At 39.9% G+C, this 16,171-nt stretch overlaps 1 protein-coding gene across 2 annotated transcripts; it reads right to left on the bottom strand.

Annotated features, from left to right (window-relative positions):
- Positions 1–734: 734 nt before the first annotated feature.
- Positions 735–15,067, bottom strand: OSTN (osteocrin). Of its 2 annotated transcripts, none has more exons than XM_032697904.1 (5): positions 15,015–15,067; positions 7,954–8,052; positions 5,035–5,252; positions 1,856–1,952; positions 735–1,575 (listed from the first exon to the last, which is right to left on the bottom strand). In XM_032697904.1, the coding sequence occupies exons 2-4, from the start codon at positions 8,050–8,052 to the stop codon at positions 1,868–1,870; spliced, it is 402 nt and encodes a 133-aa protein (XP_032553795.1). In that variant the 5' UTR covers positions 15,015–15,067; the 3' UTR covers positions 735–1,575; positions 1,856–1,867. The 2 variants fall into 2 exon arrangements, with proteins under 2 accessions (XP_032553795.1, XP_032553794.1); XM_032697903.1 differs by lacking the exon at positions 15,015–15,067 and adding an exon at positions 8,234–8,332 and having other exon boundaries at positions 1,873–1,952.
- Between the last annotated feature and the right edge of the window lie 1,104 nt (positions 15,068–16,171).

Here is a 16,171-nt window from a genome sequence, read left to right as displayed (position 1 = left end):
ACCCACCAGTGCCTTTGAAAACCTGCTGTGTTAGCACTGGAGTCCTCTGCTCTCAGTCTTCCAAAATATGTCACGCAATGACTTTGTCCATGCTGCTTTTGCCTGACAGCTGTTTGGGTGGTCAGGTCATCACTTCCATAATCTGACCATGCCCCTACATATGGCTGCCTTACAAGCACATAATCTGCAGACTGACTGGATGAGCTCAGTGCAAGAAGATAAATGTTCCCTAAACCGCAGGGCAGGCTCAGGATGGGTGGTGGCAGTGCACTGCAGAGGACAGGCTCTGGGCTTGCCTGGGACTGCATTTGCAGACTTGTTTCTAGCATGGACTGAATGGCTGGGGTGACTGGTTGGCCAGGCACCAGGCTGATGGCCAGGTGCCTTGTGCCTCATATAAGATTTAGGAAATTAACTCTTAATTCTCTGCCTTGCACAGGGTGTTTGGCAAGAATAACTTTTTTTCTTAATCCTGCATAATCTCTTTCTCAATGGATCTTCTTTTGCAATGCTAAAGATGGTTTATACCCAAGAATAGCAATCTGAGGGATTTAGCTGACATGGACCAAAGTCCGAGAAGGAGAATGTGGTGTTTAGAAAACATTAGCTAGGAATCTGAGCATTGAGATATCAGCAAACTGCTCTTCTCAGCTATATTTTATAATCTGGAAAGGGGTGAAAAGCATGAAACGGGATTTAAGATAAACTGTATTAATCTGAAATGAAGTGGAGAGGATATGTTTACATTTTACCAGAGTGAGAAATACTTGAACTTTTAGAGTTACATGTCTGATTATGCCCTGTGCACACATTAAGAGGCTAAAATAAGGCATATGATGCAGATGGTCTAGGAAGTAGATGACTTCATATTTGGACGCTATCCTATGTTATGCATAGGGAGGAGTGAAATGTATTCATCAGCTTAGAGGAGGAAACTAAAAGTCTCGCCACATTTCAGGATCTGCTATACGATGAAAACATGTCTAAATATGGTGCAGAGATAAGAGAAAGACCACTCAAAACATCAGGACAAATACTAAGGCATCGTCACAGTTCTTACTCAGACTAACTCCTAGTAAAGGCATAAGACATCATTCTCTCAAACACCAACTCAAATAAATTCTAGCTTTGTCCCATAACTGTTAAATCCTCCCTTCATCTACCAAACAACTCCCCTTTTGAAAGAAACATGCAAAGCAAACTGTCTGCTTTTCATGGACTGCTGTTGGCATCTCTCGAAATTTTATTTTCAATCCAAAAAATTTATCAGTCCTGGCTAGAATAATAAACTTCTGCTAGTTTAACAGATAAATGCCATGCAATAAAATATATACGTATTCTCTGTTCCTTCCTATCAGTGACATTGTGCACAGCTGTGACAGCATTCTGACCTGATGAACTGAATTTGTTATTACTGTAAATGCAACATTTGTAAAATGCAATGTGAAACAGATTTTGCAGGAGGTCAATTCCTTGAATGTTGTATCATTAGTCAAGGACAAGACATGCTGCGATGCATCTTCTGTACCTCTGTAATGTTTCCAATACAGCATCAGTCATAAAGAATAGAAGTACCTGTAGGCAAAAAAGCAGCAAACATTACATTTTCCAATGTCAGAAATGCAAGACTTGGAAAAACAGACTGTAAGGTGGTCTAGAAGAGATGAAAACGTTAGAAATACTTGTTTTCTTGTAGAGAGGTACTCAGTGGCAAATTAGGGCGTTCCATGTTATAAGAAGCCATCATTTCCTAAGCCACTCTTTCTGAGCCTACTGGTATGACTTGAGTACCTCCATGTAACTGAGAACAGGTGGGTTCTCTGAGCCTGCCCACACCTGGAATACTTTGGCTTACTTGCAGGAACTGCTAACCCTTGGTGTTGCCGAGGCGGTTCACTCCAATCCGGTCAAGAGGAACTCCAAACCGTCTCTTGGGCAGCTCAAGCACTTTCCTGCATGGGGAAAAAGAGCAAAGAAGGAGGGAAAAGAAATGGGAAAAGATACCTTATGAATAATCAAAATGTTACTACATGTTTGATTCCTCCATTCATCCCACTAACACCTTATTGTTCAGAAAGAACTGTGACGCAGAAGCAGCCAAAGATGCGTTTAAAAATAAGATGCTGCACTCGTCTTACAAAATACTAGGCAGGAGTTGCAGCTGTTTTAGAGACTGTATGAGCTTGATGCATTATCCCTGCTTTTACTTGGCAGCAAACAAATAACTTCACAAGTTAACTGCTATTCATAAATGAAAGGCAATACACTGCTTTTATAAAGGGGAATTGTTTCATGCACTGCAGGTGATCCATTAGACTGGATCTTCAAAGTCTCCAGGGCCAGCTGGGGCTAAGATAAGCAAGGAGATAGAAAGTATTGCACAGTTATAGAGGGGACAAGTTAAAAAAGTCCTAGCAGGATTTTCTTATGGGGTGTATGGCTATGTACTGTTCATCAAAATTGTATATTAGCAATCCTTTGATGAGGTTGAAAATGGGAAGGTTTTGTTGGGTTTTCTTCTTCCATGTGGTAAGTTTCCTGACAATTTGATGAATGAGGGCATGAGAAAAGTGTGAAAGAATTTCTATGCAGAAATATTTTTCATGGTTCTTTTCATATACAATAATAAGTTTTCCCATCTTAATTCAGCATTTTTGGAGCATTTTTTCAAGTTTTATTTTAATTAATTGTGGAAATGGCAAGATTTCCTGCAGCTGAGAATAATGTCAACTTTTCCTTTAGAAATACTGCCAGTGAAATGCAGGTCCAAGAGAAGCCCTGGAAGATTAATTCTTTATCAGTCCTTTTTAAAGACTTGTTCTGTAAGTTGCTGGCTGCAAAGTAACTAGCAGGAGAGCATGCTGTGGTGCTCTGAAGTCTGACTCTGTGTCAGCGCTGCCATGCTCCCTCATACTGGGGCTTCAAAGCTCTGCACACCCCACCCAGAATTGTGTAGACCATGGTCTTATCCAAGCAGGCTCCTTTCCTCATACCTCTTAGGCATGGGCCGAAGCCCAGACCCATCATTCCAGCATCTGCAGACCCACTGCCTCCTTTTTAGCTGCTTTTCAGATGGGGTCACAAAATGGGAATTGATGGTGTATGTCATATGTAGGGAACACCACACTGGTTGTGTTGGAGCAGCTACAGAACATTGCAAATGAAGGAGAGCCATTCGTATGGCCCTCCCTGCCCCTTCCTCAGGCACCAAAGTATCCAGCATTGTTACACTAAGCCCTATGAAAAGCAAAGGGAAGGGAAGCCAAGGGCTGATCCTCAGCCTCTTGCCTCAAGGATAACACTGTTTTCCCCCCAGGTGTAGGCACAAACTTATGGGGGGGCAGGAGGGAGATTTGGGCTGCCAGAGCCATACTGAGCCTGCCTGGATAAAAGGGGAATTAACTCCCCACATTGGAATTGGATTGCGGGGGTGAGGAGAGGGTGGTGTTTCTGCACCATTAGCTGTAACACTGTCATGCTCTGTACTTAGATAAGGAAATTGTGAAGTGATGCCTACGAGAAAGGCAGCGCAGCGGAGCGTCCCCTCTTGTGGCCACCCTGCGTCAGAGCAGCACAGGCACCGCTCCACCCTCCAAACCACGCTGGCCCTTTTTCATCACTTACTAGAGACAAAGTGACGTTTCCTCCTTAAAACAGCCTTGTCTAAGATTCCCGAAGCCTCTTTCTCTCCCTCTACCTATGGATCTTTTTACCTCTTCTGAAGATTTCCACCTTCCTGCATGCTTTTCGTATGCTTTTAAAGCATTACGTTGATGTTGATGTGCAAGACAAGGATCTGGGCTCTCATGTAACCAGGGGGTGCCAGAACAATCTGTTAAGTGGACTTATATTTGATCTGCTCTTTTCCAAAAGTTTCTCTTGTATGCCAGGCACTAAACACACTGACTCTATTGATTCAGGGGGCTCAATCTATTTATCAGCTTTCACCAAGTAATTTCCTGGTCTCTAAAGGTAACTGTCTCAGCTCATATAGAAATGAGCTGTTCTCTTCTGGGTGATGGGGTCCTCAGTCCTCTGTTTTACTCCTCTAAGTGCAGCAGCCTCTGCCTGTTTCCATCAAAAGGTAGAGCCTTACTACTGTTTCATAGCATCCACCTGATCTGTGTCCCATGCTGATGGCAGTACCAGACCATCAATACAGTGATCAAGGTAGCTCAAATGGTTCTAATAAATAACTCAACCTCAAATGTAAAAGCTAATCTGCTCCCTCAAGGTGATAATCCCAATGCAAAACTGCAAACTGCTGCTGGAAAAGGTGGAATTTCGTGCAATGTGACACTCATTTGCATGAGCTCATTATTCAGAGACAAGCTGCTAGAAAACACAGACAATTTTCACCACAATTTCTCTTTTTTATGTGTGTTTGTTTTGTTTTTTTTCCTCTTGTATTGCATGTAGAATGAAAGAAGATTTCCATCCAAAAAGCATGAGACAAATTGGGAATACCATGTACCTTTGCAAAAAAGTACAGCAGCTTTCCCTGAAAAGGGAAAATATGCTAAAAAGCAAACAAAGAGTGAGCTGATTTTGACCTCTTGAAGAGACATACAGAACAGAATAGTTCTACTCAAGGTTTTAAAAATTTCGTATTTCATCGCTTTTGGCTGCAGTCAAACAGTCCTAGTGGCAGATGGGGTGGATAAATGGAAAAACAACATGAAAATATTGCAAAACTTTGCTTGAAAAAAATACTTGTAATATTGACTGGCTCTCATGAATACTTTCCACTTCCAGATTAAGCTTTAAGCATGTTATTAAATACTTTGTGGCATTAGGGATTCCATCCAAAAGAAGACAGTTACCAGAAGAACAGAACAAGACAGCTAAGCTCTTTCAGATACAGCAAAAAGCGCTTTGAGCTTTGCCCCAAAGTCACTGTCTCTCCCCAGCTGTATCGAGCATCATTGCTTAACTCCGTTATAAACATGCTTATCTTCACACATATGCCATGAAGGTGTTGATGTGTTGATTAAACCCTTACTTTATCACTGGTAAGAGCATTTAAGAAGTTACCTCTGTTTGCTTTTAGCATCCACAGAGGTTGAAGAAATTCTGTCAATTGGAGAACCAAATCCTGGGAAGCTTCTTTTCTTCTTGGTCTCAGTCACCTCGTTCTCCGGAGACACCAAGTCATCAAGAAGGAACAGTTTGTCTGCCAGGTTGGTGGCTGACTTCTCTTCACTGGCAATGGGAGGTGCTCCCATGCCCAGAGCAGCAGAAGGCTCCAAAGGCTGCAAAAGAAAGCAATAAAGTGTGCTGGCTGCTCGGGTTCCAGGAAAACCATCTCAATCAGTGTCACAGCAGCAGTCCTGCAAATACACCGGGACACTGAAATTGGGACCTTCTGTGAAATGTGGCCATTTTCCACTGAAAGGATTTTGCCCTCAAAGTCTGGAAATTAATTTTTTTTATAGAATTGGACTTGCTTTCATCATTATTCCAAGAAATATCAAAATTTATTGCTTCACAAAGCCTATTTTTGCAGGCCATCCCACTATCCTTATCTCAGCACTGTGATTAGTATCACTTATGAGCTGAGTAGTTTAATAGTTCTAAAAAATGCAATCACCATTACCCAACTCCAACATCTACCCTGATAGTTTTCAAGAAACTGATTTTTGTTTTTTAAATGAATGCTAATAAGTAGTAATGAAAACTTATACAGAATTTTCCATCCAAATATGACAAATTAATTAATAGTTATGCAAAACACATCCCAAAATAAACTTGCTCAGCACTGACATTTAAAGAATTTATGCAGTAACAGTACATGGGGAGGAGGAAAGGAAAGAACAGTATGTTGAGTGGACGCAAGAGTTTGAACCTTAGTTACAACATTAGGCTTAACACCATTTCAAAACCAAACTCTACTTTCTTATCAGAATAGCTGAGAATATTGGGGTCTATCAAGAGAGAAATTAAACAAACCAAAGTTAAATATTTGCTTTACATATAACAGAAAAATACAGTGCAGCAGCTAGTCTGCAAAAGCAAGCTCAAATTGTTCTCTCTTCAGATGAAATGTTTGCCTTCTTGCTCCACTTGATCTTCACAGAATTAGATAAAAAAAATTATAACTTATGCCTTGAAACAGGTTTTATTCTATTAGAAGCACACCACTATCTTTCTTATTCATACACAGTGGTTTAAGTGCAAATGTAAAGAAGGCATCACATGGATGATGCAATGTGCTTGTCTACTGTGGTCCACACCATAGTTGTGGTGGGGATGTTTCCCACCACTTGATGGGTGGCATAAGCAGTGATAGAGTGTATAAAACTGTGACCTTTATATGAGAAGGAGCACATGACCACAATGATCACGCAAGTGATGTAGCACTGTTGATACTTTTGTAAAGGATCTCACATTGTCCTCTGACTCTACTTTTTATGAGCCTCAAGCACACAGAGCAATCCTTTCTGTTTTCTTTCAGGGTTATAAAACTTTTATATAAGCTTGCAACAAAATCATGTCTTTAAAAAAGACTCAACTCTCCCTTTCGGTTAATGGGGATAACTATCCAAAATAACATTTGAAACTAGAAGGTCAAAAATAACCTCTGCTCTTGACTACTTTGCAGTCCCACTTACTTTGTCTTAAAAAGATATAATAGAATTGTAAGAAGTAAGGAGATAGCTAAAACAGTCATCAGAAGTAGAAAAGAGTTTTCCTGTGGTGAACCACTGAACCAAATACAATTTCACAGATAAGCAGAGATGAGAGTGGGGTGCAGAGATACAATGGATTTATAAAGTTATGAACATCAATGAGGTGAATAAAGACTGGTAATTTTTTCCTCAAGAAGAAGAGCTCCTCAGTCCACCCAGTGAAGTCACCAGATGGTGGATTTAAAATAAATAAAAGGAGTTACTTTTCAATCACAGCCAGTAGATGAAGGGGAATGCATTGCCAAAGGACGTCATAGATACTGAGATTTTAAACTCTTTCAAAGACAAATTGTGGCCCATCAGCAGCTAAAACATGCCCTGGTCCAGTGCAAGGCTCTAGATCAAGAAGCGTCCAAAGATGTTCTGTTCTTATATTCTTTTCACAAAAATCTACCACTGATACAGACACAATACCGGGTCTCTGTGGCACCAGAACAGCAGCTGCTGCAGTGCTTTTGTATAGTCAATAGTCAGGACACCCTTATGTGAAGACAGAGAGCAAGGTAGAAGGATCCAGCAGTATTCTTCAGTATGCATCTAATTTTAAACCTATATAAAGACCCTACAGCCAAACAGTGCTACTTTGACTAAACTTTTAGATACTTGTTTTTTTTTTTTATGGCATTACATAAATATGTTTCCTGCCAAATCTGGCATATGTCAAGTTGACTAAAAATAGAGAATGCAGGAGAAGTATTTTCAGGTGCAACCCCTGCATGTCATCTTGGATGAAACATGAGATAACTCTCACATTTCATCTGCTGCTTTCCTTCTCAAGCTCAGGCAAGTGACTTGGCTCCTTCCCCCTCCTGGTCTATTCTGTCTCCTTTAATTTGTAACTTTTGTGCAGGTGATCTCCTCTCAGGGATCTCCTTATGGCTTCTGGAAGCTGCAGCCTTCTCATGCTATTATTTGTCTTTAAGAAGAATTACACTTCCCCTTCAGTGTTAGAGGAGTTTACTTTCCCCCCTGCCATCGCCTCCTTCCCCTCTTCAGGAAGTTCTCTATTCACTGGACAATGTTTTAATACACAGGAGATCCCATAGTGTTTCAGGACAGGCTGTGAGAATTTGGATGGAACTTCATTCTGTCTGTCCTCCCAGAGCCATGCAATTTGCATCTCTCTTCACTAGGCTCCTCCTCTGCCCTTGCAGGGTCAATATTCTCCAACACTATTTGGATACCTTGGTGTCTTCCACACTCTGTGGCCAAAAACATGCAAGGGAGAGTAGTTACGTGACAACCATCAGAAACATTCACCTACCTCTGGGGCTGCCTCTGCAAGGAGCACTGAGCTGGAGTGCCACCACAGCAGGGCAATCACAAGGGCCAAATGCACCACCACAAGCTGGAACTGCAGCATCTGTAAAGGAGAACAGTCTGTTAATGACTCCACAGCTATGTTCCCTGAGGAATCTTGCTCCAAAGGCCTTAAAGAAGTAAAACCAAAGGGAGACTCTCTTCCTGTGGCTGTTAATGTGTTTTATCCAACAGTCACTGCATAAACCCCACCAACCAGATAGTGTCAGCTGAATTCTTTTCACCTTCCCATGAAGAATCAGCTCCCTCTTCTGCTCCTTTACAGCCCTGCAAATCTTTTGATTCCTTTCTGCACAGTGGGGCAGTCCTTACAGCAGCAGCTGTGATGAATGCAAACTTGTATTAAAACCAGGTGAACTAGATGCTCACTTGTAAGCAGGGAGACTTTGGCTAGTAGGTTGACCAGGTTAACCCTGACCTCCCCACATGCTGGAGAGGTGCTTAAAGCTGTGACAGCAATCACCTCTCCAGCAGCATTTTGAAAGCAAGGCTGCATTTCAATAGTCCTCTAACATGACCTAAGGGTAGCCACAACTTCCAGGGGAATCCTGGAATAAAACTGTCCAGTTCACACACCTGGGAAAAGCTTGCATGCAAATACATTGCTCAGACTGACCATGTGCTACAGCTGCAGAACTGCAGATGCCTACCAAGGAGGGACAAGTTTTGTGAGGGTTGGGATTGTGTTGCTGCTTGCTCCAGGGATTGTCTTGGGCCATGGGTTTAGCCTACGTTGTTTAAGCCCTTGTTTGGATCTAGCTCTTAAAACCTGATGTGCCTCCAACTGACTCAGGTAGGAATATTTTAGCTGATGTTAATAAGAACTAGGCTGGAGCCTCGAGTGCCAAAAGCATCTTTTAACTTCCTGATTTCTCTGTCTCCAGGTCCTGCCCTAGAGTATAATTCAAGCCCGATTCTGCCATTCTTTGCTGAATCTCCACTTGGCAAAAGCAGAAATGGAAAGGGTGTATAAATACATTTATATAATGCATAATGGTTGTTTTATCCTTTGTGTAGAAAATTTCTCATTAGATCAGGCAGCAAACACATGGTAAAACACTGTTTTTTACTTTTTCCCCATACTACGAAAGAGTAAAACCTCAAAAGCATTTGGAGTCCATTTTTAAAAAGTAAAGATATAACACTTGTAGCAAACTCAAAACTCTCTTTCTCGCTTAGCTTCTTCAAAACATTTTACACGTGTTTCTGTTATTTGGTTACCCTATTTTCTATATATATATATACTTATTTTTTTTAATGTTGTACATGAGGGATCAGCAGTTAGGAAGAAAGCTGATGATTACTCTGTAAGGGTGAGGCAGACTTACTTCACTGGACTCAAAGGATAAAGTTGAAGTAGTAAATCAGGCAGTACCACTGTTTCTCAGTCTGACAGCAACAGTCACTGCTTGACATAAACACAAGGGTCTGACTGGGTGTTTCTAAAGCTGTGACCCTCTACAATGTATATTTTTGTATGTGGGTGTGCATTGAAATTTGAAGTAGCAATCTACTACCTTCACAGGTAACCACATCCTGATTATTTGGATACAGAGATGTAAAAATAAATGGCAAGGTTAAAAACACGTTTATTATGATTTAAGATCTATGCTGGTATTCATTCAACCCAAAGACCAAAGAGCTAAAAATAGCAACTGGTACACTAATCAAAATAAACACTAAGGCACCTGCAACACAAAAGACATTTGATTAACTGGTCAGAACTTGCCGCCAGTGAAATTAGAAGCAGAGGAAATTGTAAGGACTTAAAGCTTGGTTCTATTTCCCATGGGAAGGAGCAGCTAAGAGTCAGTGTCACTGACTGAAAAGGGAGCAAAACTTCAGTCCAGCAAGACCCTGTTTTATGGATTTTCATGCAGCAATGGGACCAAGGCAGGAGAAGGAAGCAGGGTTGTTGCGGGGGAGCAGTTTAGTTTCAGAAAAATATTTGCAAAACTAATAGTGCAATGAGGATTATGTAAATATAATTAAAATCATACTTTCTTCTGCCAGTCTGGCACTTAGCTTTCCACCTTCAGCCATGTCATAGGACCTTAGTTGTTAAAAGCAGTTGCTAGTTTTTCTCCTTGAGCTCATCTGTTGTAATTGGGTAAGCAGAGCCCTCCTGCTGAAATGGGGCTTTCCCAGCCATGCACTGGCTACTGCTTCACCCCCTCCAAATTTTACCTTGGCAATTCCAAGAGAGACCTTAAGTAAGGCTTTACAATATTTGTTACTGAATGAGAATAAGCAAAGCTCTGACAAGCCTTTGTAAGACACGCCCTTTACTATATGTACTGAATTTCCATCCTTCCAGAAAATTCTTCACCACCAATTTCACAGAGCTAAGTCAGGGGGTTGGGGTATAATGCCATGTCTTTATTATCTCAGGGTCTGTTGTTATCTGACTTAAAATATGGTTTACCCTTCTCTAAATGTAATTGCAAGTCTGAAATTCAGACATATTTATGTGTCTTAGTGAGACTTTAGCTTAAAATGCGTCAAAACTAAAATTCCTCATATAATTAGGTATCTTCGTTGCAGGTCCAATTAAAATAAAATTAAAGATAAAAGAGAGAACATTATTCTACCTTATCAAAGCAGGATAAACATACAAAACTTTTACTTAGGAATCTGTAGAGAGCCATTTTCCAAGAAAAGATCACAAGAAAGCAAAACACTTTACCAAACAGAAACTGTTAAGTCTCCAACATCCAACCAAAGGACTTAAAAGATGTTTTTCTTTCAAAGAAAAAAACAAAAACCAAAATGACATCCTGAAGATAAGTGGGCTGAACAAACTGCAGACAGAATGCAATTCATCACCAAGCTCCAAACCCATTGCCTGTCAAAAATGGAAACAGCTATCATTGTTCTTACCCATTTGAACTATCATATTTCACATTACTGTGGAGATTACTCTGCAAGCATAAATTACAAGGGCCTTATTTTTCTTACTGGCCTGTTAGCAAGAGAGCCGAGGCAAGACATCATACCTTGCACTGCAATCTTTCACTTCAGCTGCCACTATATTGATGACAGTGCTCTGCTTTTTGCTGCAGCACCAACACAGGATGTGTCCGAGCTCACCTACAAACGAGGACTCTGCTCCTTCAGTGAGCACCTTGTGCCTGAGCAGAGAATCCCTTGAGGTTTTGTCCTGGATGCTCCCAAATGGATCTGACGTAAAGCCAAGGCATGACTGTCCCATAGGCACCAGGAAGCTCCTGGCAGTGCCTTTTAGGCCTCCAGTCCTTCTGTTATATGAACACTGGACTAGTACTGGTAAACCTCCATCAGCTGTTAGTCGTGAATGTAGGTTCCATCCAGCTGGGGGAATCACAGCTGTGTCTCCAAGCCAGTTACTGGGGTATTTTGTTGCTGCTCTAGTGCCACAAAATAGAATATTAACTGCTGCTACCTATCTTAATCAAATGTACCACTGAATACTAATATTGGCCTCATTAGCCTCAGAGTGCATACTGACGGGAATATACCTTGTCCAAAAAAATGAAGATGGATGATTATCTTACTGAAAGAACAACTTAAATGTGGTTTGTGCGAAGCTCTAAGAATAAGTCTGCTAGTGCTGGGACAAATTTGCATTACTTTTAAAAGTTGTAAGGCGGATCCTCTGATCATATATATTACCACAAAGCCAAAAATGTGCCCACATCAGCAGTTCTAGCGATTTCAGAAACTGCTAAGGGCCCCTGTGTATCTCAGGTACAATTTCATAGTCATGTAAATGTCAAGGAAAAGGCAGAAAAATCCAAACAAATCCCATCCTCAGAAAAAAAAAAAAAAGCAGAGCCCAAAACTTGGTTAGAGTGGTGGTTTTGTTGTCATTTCACAGATGAGATATGGAGCACTTCTCACATACCTCTTTCTAAAAGATACTGAAGCAAGACATTGAAGCATGGGACTTGCATGGCAAAATGAAATGTAAGCTGCCATTGTCAGGCCCTTTATGTTATTAATAATGTGTTTCCTGGGGTAGGTGTAGATTTTTAAACAATGCCATATATTTTATTAGCTATATGGCACAGACACTGTTACAATGTAATTTCCCTCCAATTTCAGTTTCCTGACTATGTAGATAAATAGATGCAGGTAGTTTTCATCTGATGGAACCACAGAGAATTTAAAATTCATAAACTTATGCAAGAGGTGCATGACTAGTTATTTTGAGATAAGGCCTAGGTATTTTTGTGTCCCAAATAAAAATTCTGATCACACAGTATTTCAAGGCCAAGGATGTTCCATTTTCTGAAAATGAAGTTCCTTAAAAGTTTCTCAAGAAGGCAGTCAAAATTAGTCATTGATTTTCATAGTCTTCATTTTAATAACTGCATTCCCTGTAACATGATTTCTAGTGTTGGGTCCTGACATGTTTTCATATCACCACTATAGTCACCTTTGCCTGTTTGATAGCTGTGCTTTTGCTCAGAGGATGCTCAAGCACACAATTGTTCCTACCATTTGTACTCTGATAAAACAGATTTGGTCATGGCTTAGTCCCTGCAGGGCTTGGCTGGACTCTGCACTGACCCTGCCCACACAAGATGCAATGTTTGTGGGAGCAGCACACGCATCACGCGGCTCATGTGGAGAAAGGATGGAAAGGTGCCCCTCTGATTTCCATGTGGAGTTCAAGAAGTGTCTAAATGAATAGAGCCATGTAAGGGTACCTTTGCTTAACAGACACAGGTATGATTCAGGAAAATTTAATTGACTTGTGGAAGACCCATCAGTCATGGTACTCATCTCTCCCTGTGGATAAAGGGCATGAAACCAAATGGCCATGAAGAACAGAGGAGGACACTTCTCTTTAGAATGCTCAGAAAGGACACAAGCTGGACATCTTTCTAAGCTGAGTACACTGTGCAATAAATCAATTTTTAGCAACGGATTTTAGAAATGAAAAACCCAAAATTCACATAAATACCATAAAAGTAGGAGACCATGATGCAGGACACAAACAGAAGTGGTAAAGCCCAGCTAGAAGCTGAGGGACTATTAAATAAGAAGGATGCTATGCAGTGTAAGAAAATACCTCTTAGTGGGAAAAACCTATTTGCACCTTTCCTCAGGAAGATAATTGAGTGAGCTGCAGTATTCCTGGTATGTACAATGGAAAACAAATTAGGCTATTCTTCATTGCCAACAAAGTTTCAACCCTATGCTATTTATACATGCCAGCTTTTCTTAACATTTCTAACTTGACATTTAGGTTTCTTCCTTCATCTTTAGCACAAAAACCAATGACTATTCATTGTTAGAGTGCCACCTTCAGCATTTAAAGCAAAAATAAGAAAGCTTTCTATCAATAAAAATCAAGAAATAGAAAGGATTTTTCTATATTAGAAAAATTATCTTCTTTCCTAACAGTATTGAAATGATAAGTAGTTCATCACACCTGATATAAAGAGTGTATTAGCAAAATATATTATCAATATAATAACAGACTATTTAATGTCTGGTAAAAAAATATCCTTCAAGATAAGCTCTTAAGAGAAAAGTATGGCACTGGAACACTTAATGAGATTAAAACATTCATGCTGATTTACTAGACAAACAAAGTCTGATCAGGGATACTATTTGAAGAAAAAAGTCTCGGGGAATATGCATTGCAAATGAAAATTAGAGAGTAACCTGTTTCTCTGAGTTGACTAAGAAGAAAAGCTGCAATCACTCGCAAACTTTGCCAGGGTATATCAAGAGTTCTCACAACTGTTGTATCATTCAATTTTTTTAATTTGCTGTGTAAGAAGCCAGAAGGCACACATTTGTCATTCATTCAATGAGTGAAAATAAAGCCCTCATCTGCTGAAATCAGTGTGGCAGGTATTTATAAATGCTGAAGAACACCTGGTCCAACCAGATATATTTTGCAGTTTTCCCATCATTTACACCATAGATCTGCTTGGTTTGAGCTGGGAATTTTTGCCTGTTTTTCCTCATGATGTTCAAAGTATTTTACAAGGCAAGTAGGTTCAGTTGCATTTTGAATAGAGGTGAGCAGAGACAGATAAATGCAATAGTGGGCTTTCTGAGTGAATCAGTGGGCAGGGGCACAAAACGTCCTCTCAGCTCCTCAGCTTTCAGTGCAATCCCTGTGAGAGGGCAATAATTTCAAATTGAAAAAGCAAGTAAGGAAAGCTAAAGGCTTGTGCTTCAAAAAGTAGTGTATTCTGAACTTTACTGTAGCCTCTGGACATCTAAACCAACTGTTATTTGCATGTATTTACTTGTACAACTTCAGTGTGGGAGGAAAAAAAACCCACTATAATAGTTTTGAACTCAGAATGGAGAAATCACAATGACTATCACAGAAGCAGAGTCTGCCTTAATTTACAGTGGCACAAAGCTGAAGTAGTCAGATCACTGGATAATGATAATTACTCTGTTAGTGTAGGAATGTTTTTGCAGTTACGCTATTTTTACTGGAATGCAGCAGAATCTGGATGAACGTTTATCTAGTATGGAATATAATAAAACTCTTTAGCAGATTCATAAATTAAGGACTTTTCCTGAATAATTTATCTCCTGTTTTACAATGTATTACATGCAGCAAACTTGTCAACCACATACGATATTTAGTTATGTGAAAGGATTGTTCTGTCATAGCTCTTCATCTTATTTGACAGTAATGTATACAAGGAAAATCCATAACAATAAACAGACAGCAGTTTACTGTAAAGCACAGCAAGAGCATGAAAGAAATTAACTGAAAGAAATAAGTTTCCACTGAATATTATTAGTTCTGTTTTATTACAAAAAATACTAGGTGATAGTCACCTTATTATCTAAATCCCAAACTGGAAAAAGTAGCTGTGCTTTTCCCATCAGGCATGGGCATCTTTATACCTTGTGCATGTCTGTTAAGACAAAAAATTTGAAAAAAAATTAAGAGGAAGAAAACACAGAAGGGAAGAAAGCTTCTGTAAACAGAGTAGAAGACATAAAACATCCCAAACACATCTCTGTCCTTACTCCTCTTACCTTGCATAGGATGCAAACAATTCCAACCTTAATGGTCCTGCGATGTTCTTCCCTCTAACTTATCCCTAATGTTCAGCTTTCTTTCAGAGTTTTTATAGTCTCTGCTGTAGGCTACAAACTCCAATCCCTGCCTTTGCTTTCTCTTACATCATTTCTAAAGATTTTCCACTGATCCTTGCCCTAAACCTTTCTCTGTCCTGTACTCTCACACACATACTTGCCTCACATTCATTATATTTTTTGCTGTGATCAAGATTATTAGATTATAATTAAAGGTCTAGTGTTTATTGTTGAATTTTTTTCCCCTTTTTTTTTTTATTTCAAGATTCAGACAGCCACGGGAGTAGAAAGATTTTTAGCAGCATCACCATTCCTCTGAACTCTCACTTTTGTAAACTGCAGCACAGAAGCCTGATGTCCTGATAATTACTTTTTCTTTTGCCTTTTTCTTTTTAATTTTATTTCTTGAGGACATCAGAAGGACTGCATTAACTTCAGGAAGAAATTAGTGTATTTTTAGTAGAGCAATACTATTGTAAAGTAAGCATTAGAAAAGGAGTGTGTTTTGGAAACACAATTACAAAGACTTAAGTCTTTCAGATGCTTCATTTCAGTTATTGAAGTGTAAAGCATGAGCTATGAAGATGCCTATCTTTCCTAGGCAGTACAAGAGGACGTATTTCTTTCCCTGTTGGCCTCACTAGAGTAAGTCTGAGTCTGTTGCCCCTTTTTAAAATCTGAGTTTTTAATTGATTCACGCAGCATCTGTAGACCTGTTTTGGGGTTTAAAATTCTAACATATGCAGACTCATTAAGAGTTAATTCATAGTACCTTTATTCCCCAAATAGATAGGCACAGTACTTTCAAAATAGCTTTTACTCTGACTTGCCAAAAGCTCTTCCTACAAGCAATGGACAGTAAAAGGAAATTCCAAATGCAGCTTTGCAATATGTGGGAAAAAAATTGCCAACGAGGGAGCAAAAGCTTTGATTTCATCATCTGTCTTGACCACAGTGATTAGAGAAAAATGAGAGTTTAGTCATATTGAGGCAAAGCAAGTACTTCCATTTCATCCCTGGAAGTGTCCAAGGCCAGGCTGGGTGGGGTTCTGGGTAACCTGGTCTAATGGAAGGTGTCCCTCCCATGGCAGGGGGGC

The sequence above is a fragment of the Chiroxiphia lanceolata genome, chromosome 10 (assembly GCF_009829145.1).
Source record: "Chiroxiphia lanceolata isolate bChiLan1 chromosome 10, bChiLan1.pri, whole genome shotgun sequence".
NCBI classification, from domain to species: Eukaryota; Metazoa; Chordata; class Aves; order Passeriformes; family Pipridae; genus Chiroxiphia; species Chiroxiphia lanceolata.
The sequence above is the reverse complement of the archived record's forward strand: the minus strand, read 5'-3'. Positions and strand labels throughout refer to the sequence as shown.

Coding starts and splice junctions, on each gene's coding strand:
- OSTN (XM_032697903.1), bottom strand. CDS start 8,052: ATGCTGCAGTTCCAGCTTGTGGTGGTGCATTTGGCCCTTGTGATTGCC. Junction 1,953..5,034: donor GATGCTAAAAGCAAACAGAG/GTAACTTCTTAA, acceptor TTCCCCATGCAG/GAAAGTGCTTGAGCTGCCCA. Junction 1,576..1,872: donor CCGCCTCGGCAACACCAAGG/GTTAGCAGTTCC, acceptor TTTTGCCTACAG/GTACTTCTATTCTTTATGAC.